At 42.9% G+C, this 5,017-nt stretch overlaps 1 protein-coding gene and 1 long non-coding RNA gene across 2 annotated transcripts; one reads left to right on the top strand and one right to left on the bottom strand.

Annotated features, from left to right (window-relative positions):
- The first annotated feature begins 1,484 nt into the window (after positions 1-1,484).
- On the top strand, positions 1,485-2,870 carry LOC121994401 (protein DMR6-LIKE OXYGENASE 1-like). The gene is made up of 2 exons (XM_042548449.1): positions 1,485-2,316; positions 2,391-2,870. The coding sequence occupies exons 1-2, from the start codon at positions 1,519-1,521 to the stop codon at positions 2,640-2,642; spliced, it is 1,050 nt and encodes a 349-aa protein (XP_042404383.1). The 5' UTR covers positions 1,485-1,518; the 3' UTR covers positions 2,643-2,870.
- Positions 2,871-4,440: 1,570 nt separating this feature from the next.
- LOC121994400 lies at positions 4,441-4,702 on the bottom strand. Its single transcript, XR_006115706.1, has 2 exons — positions 4,596-4,702; positions 4,441-4,518 (listed from the first exon to the last, which is right to left on the bottom strand). It is a non-coding gene; the product is annotated as an uncharacterized LOC121994400 (long non-coding RNA).
- Between the last annotated feature and the right edge of the window lie 315 nt (positions 4,703-5,017).

Raw genomic sequence — 5,017 nt, 5'->3', positions numbered from 1 at the left:
TATCAAATATTAAAATATATTTATTTATTTTTTCTTTAATATCACTTCTCTCTCCTTATTCTCTCTCATCATATTTTTTCTCTCATCATTTGATCACACACTTTCTCTCTCCTATCAGACTCTCCTTCCTCTTTTTTTCTCATTACACATTCTCTCTATTCATATTTTCTCTCTCATCATACTTTCTCTCTCCTCAATCTCTCCCATCACACTCTTTTTTCTTTTTTTTCATCGCACTTTCTCTCTCTTTAATCTCTCTTGTCACACTTCCTTCTTTTTTTTCTTCAACACACATTCTCTTTCATCATACTTTCTCTCTCCTCAATCACTCCCGTCACACTCACTGTTCTCTTTTTTTCTCATCACACTTTCTCTCTCATTATACTTTCTCTCTCAACATCATTTCTCTCTCTTCAATCTCTCTCATTCCACCCTCTCTCATTTTTTTTCTCATTACATTTTCTCTCTCTTCATCCTCTCCCATCATACTTTCTTTCACATCATATTTTCTCTCTCATCATTCTCTCTCCTATCACACTCTCTTTTCTCATTTTCTCTCATCACACTTTCTCTCTTTTCATTCTTTCTCATCACACTTTCTCTCTTTTCATTCTTTTTCATCACACTTTCTTTCTCATCACACTTTCTCTCTCATCATTCTCTTTCATCGTATTTTTCTCTCACATTCATCTTTCTCTCACATCTAGTTTTTTCTCTTATTTTTCTTTAAGGGTAAAAAAGAAAATTTTGATTTATTCCGATAGAAAATATGCAACTAACCAAATATTGCTTTTAAGAGCGATATCCATACTCATACTCATTCCCATTCCCATTGCACAATATAATGATTCTCATTCCGATTCCTATTCCTAGGAAAGAACCAAACACCCCCTCAATCTCTTTAATTTACTTCTCTCCCACAAAAAAACAAAATTAAGGATAGAAACTTAAACACACAAAAATTTTAAAAACAAGGAAAAGGAGAAGCAAACTTCTTCCTCAATGATCAGATTCCGTGTTTGCTCTGAGCGCTGTAAAAATTCTATAAAATTATTAAAATTATGACAGAATCAATACTCATTACGTACACTTAATAAATTCTTCGGTAATCAACATGACGTCAGCTCTTGCATCGTAATATACCCTTAAACTACTTTTAGTCCGCACGTCTTCCTCTCTTTCATCAGCATTTGATTCGTGTATACCCAAATTTTGATAATTCTGATACGTCAATTACGGAATTTTCTTTCGCCAAATGAGAATAAAAATGGTTGATAAATATAAAAGTTAGGTACGTTTTTAAAGATATTTTTAAAAATTGAACGGACGACATGATAAATAATAAATTACTCTTTTTCTCATTATTATTATTTTTGAAATAAATAAATATACTACAAATATAAACCATAAATATAATATAAAATAATAATCGCATAGTATAAATTGGAGCAAGCAGAGGAGTCTATTTCACCTCAAGTGTTTCCGCTTCCTAGATAGCTAATTAATTGCCTCCAAATCATGACACAAACCGCTGCAGTCCTACTAGCCGACGTCGCCCGTCGCGCTAAGGAGGTGTCTTCCCGGTACATCCGTCCGCCATCTTCGCGTCCAAATATCGCTGACGTCGAATCCTCTAGCGCCGCCATCATCCCTCTGGTCGACCTGCGCGACCTCTCCGGGTCCGGCCGCGCCGCCGCGGTCCAGGCCATCGGTTCAGCTTGCCGAGGCCATGGATTCTTTCAGGTCGTCAACCACGGAATCCCCGACGACGTGATCACCTCCATGCTGCGCGTCGCCAGGGAGTTCTTCCGGCAGCCGGAATCGGAGCGGCTGAAGATGTACTCCGACGATCCATCGCGGACGACGAGGCTGTCGACGAGCTTCAACACGAGAACAGAGGAGGTCGCCAGCTGGCGCGACTTCCTCCGCCTCCACTGCTTCCCTCTCGAGGACTACGTCCACGAGTGGCCGGCCAATCCCCCTGCTTTCCGGGAGGCGGTGGCGGAGTACGCGGTGAACGCGAGGCGACTGGCTCTGAGTTTGTTGGGAGCCATCTCCGAGAGCTTGGGTCTGGAGACGGATTGGTTGGTGGCGGCGCTGGGGAAGCAGGCGCAGCACATGGCGGTGAACTACTACCCGCCGTGCCCTGAGCCGGAGCTCACCTACGGGCTGCCCGGCCACAAAGACCCCAATGCCATCACTCTACTCCTCCAGGACGGCGTCTCCGGCTTGCAAGTTCTCGGCCAGAACGGCAGATGGATCGCCGTCGATCCTGTTCCTGGCAACTTGGTCATCAACATCGGCGACCAGATTCAGGCACGTACATCCATTTCTTCATGTATAATCTCAATGAATCATTAATGAATCGTCGTATTATTTGTGATACGTAGGTGCTCAGTAATGACCGATACAAGAGCGCGCTCCACCGCGCGGTCGTGAATAACTCCATCGAAAGGATTTCGGTGCCGACGTTCTATTGCCCGTCCCCGGAGGCAGTGATTAAGCCGGCGCCGGCGCTGGTAGACGAGGAGCACCCGGCTGCCTACCGTGAGTTCACGTACGGAGAGTACTATGACAAGTTCTGGGATAGAGGCATACAACGAGAGAGCTGCCTCGACATGTTCAGAGCCGCCAATTTGTGATCGAGTTTAAACAAGTGCCCTGAATAAACAACGAGAGAGCTGCCTCTACATGTTCAGAGCTCAGCTATTCTAGTTGTCATATGACTCGTATCAACCTTTGTACTTGATAATATATCCAGAATATAAATTCGGCCTTCCTTACGAGTAACTAGTTCCTGGCCTGATAAATAATTTTCAGCAAGCATTTTTTAAATATTGTCTCATCGTTTTAAAATTGTTAAGAAAAACCTCACTTAGAATTCTGTCACACGAGTTAATATTACAATCAACACCTATAATGATGTTTAGAAATTGATCCGGTGGTAAGGATAGAGGGGTCCACTCATGTAGGGGTCAATGACATGCGGAGGTTATAGTCAAGAGGGTCAACCTTAGTACCTTTCGGATCGGGGAGGTCGCATGGTCGACCGGTCGGGGTTTCGCCCCAATCGGCGCGGAAATAGCTTGCCCGCGGGTCGGGTTTCCGACGTTCCTGAGTTGGCATACGATGGTTGATATGCCGAGTGTCTGGCTCGCTCGCCTGGACCGTCGAGCAACGAAGGTCACACTCGTCCGAGTATATGGCCGAGCGGCTCACCCGCCCGGCACGGTAACAGACAAAAGGTACAGAATAAGACAAAGGGGACAACTGAAGATATCCTTCTCAAGACATGTGCTGTCGACAGACAGCATACACTACAAAAAAACTTGCAAATACCGACGACATTCCCGACTGAATTTAATTTAGTCGGGAAGTACCGACTGAATTTAATTCAGTTGGGATTTACCGACTGAATTTAATTCAGTTGGGATTTACCGACTGAATTTAATTCAGTCGGTAATATTCCGACTGAATATATATTTCAGTCGGTAAATGCAAATCCTTTAACGGGTTCGGGTATTGATGTTTACCGACGAAATGTTAATTCCGTCGGTAAATAACAGTATTCGGCCGCTCCGATTAGTGTTAGGGGTTACCGACGGATTGTAGCATTCCGTCGGTAATTACCGACGGAATTGAATTCCGTCGGTAAAACAGAGTAAAAATTAGGGCACGGTGCGACTTTCCTCTCCGCGCGAACTCAATCTCCTCTCCTCTCCGCATCCTCGGCGATTGGTAACCGGCAACCGGCGATCTCGGCGTCCAGCCTCATGTCCTCTCCCGTTCTCGGTGATCAGCAACAGGCGACTCTGGTATGCTCCTCTCCTCCCTCTTCTCTTCTGTTTGACGTGCACTCCGCCTGCTACGCCGGCGCCTTCTCCCTAGGCGTGTGCTCCGCCGGCGGCTGCTCCCCAGGCGCCTACTCGCGGCAGCCGTCCGCCGCTGGCGCCTGCTTACTGTAGGCCGGCGCCGCAGGGCCCTGTTCACTGCAGGACGGTGGCGCCGCAGGGCCCTATTTTCATTGGGCATAAATCAGATGATATACTATTACAATTGATGTTTGCACAAAGAACATGCCAGTTCATGGATGCAACCGTTATCTACTTATTACACAAACAAGGATCATTAGCTACTTGCACATCTAAGTCAATTTTTTTGTAATACAAAACCAATCTGTCAATAATAACAATGTAAATTTGGTCCTATAATGAGTTCATATGGATCATTCTCTATGTTGTATAACATAAGCAAACCTAAGTTGAGTATATGGCAATTGAATGTATACATTTATCATCATCCACCTACAAAAAAAATCCAAGAAACCTCCAAAAATATAAAAACCAAACTTAATATCACAAGCAATAATAAAAAAGTTCTTGGAATCACAATGTAGATAGGGAAACAAAATTTTAGACAGAAACATATAATTGAACATACTGTTGCTGTGCAGCCAAGTCAATCTGAACTTCAGGAGGTGCCAGTGCAGGTGATTCGACAAAGTGAAGGTTAGGGTCCCTGGAACCACATTTATCACTACTTCTAATTCTTGATTAGATAATCTTTAATTGATATCAGAACCAAATCATACTAACCCTGCAAGTTTTCTGACAAGATAAAGGAATGACTTCTCAAAATTATAATTGCTCTTTACTGAAATCTCATAGTACTGGAGATTCTTCTTCCTGTGAAATGTAACTTGTTTTGCATTATCATGTTTGTAAACTTTATTATGATGTGTTGTAATGCTATTTTGTAGATATTATATCTCATGGCAGATCATCCAGCACCACCACTTCGTGGATCTACAGTTCTTAGGGTTGTTGGAGAGTCGTAAGTATTTTTTTATTATTAGTAATTCATGTTCTTTTTTTAAACATATAGCTTATATTTAAAAATTGTTTATATGCAGATTTACTCCTGACGACCATCAAGTATCCACATACATTACAAAAAAAATTAAAGAAAGAGACTGCATTGCTGGTACTACATCTGATTTACTTTCTCCATCATAAAA

The sequence above is a fragment of the Zingiber officinale genome, chromosome 6A (genome assembly GCF_018446385.1).
Source record: "Zingiber officinale cultivar Zhangliang chromosome 6A, Zo_v1.1, whole genome shotgun sequence".
Classification (NCBI taxonomy): domain Eukaryota; kingdom Viridiplantae; phylum Streptophyta; class Magnoliopsida; order Zingiberales; family Zingiberaceae; genus Zingiber; species Zingiber officinale.
This window is presented reverse-complemented; position numbering and strand designations above follow the sequence as displayed.

Coding starts and splice junctions, on each gene's coding strand:
- LOC121994401 (XM_042548449.1), top strand. CDS start 1,519: ATGACACAAACCGCTGCAGTCCTACTAGCCGACGTCGCCCGTCGCGCT. Junction 2,317..2,390: donor ACATCGGCGACCAGATTCAG/GCACGTACATCC, acceptor TGTGATACGTAG/GTGCTCAGTAATGACCGATA.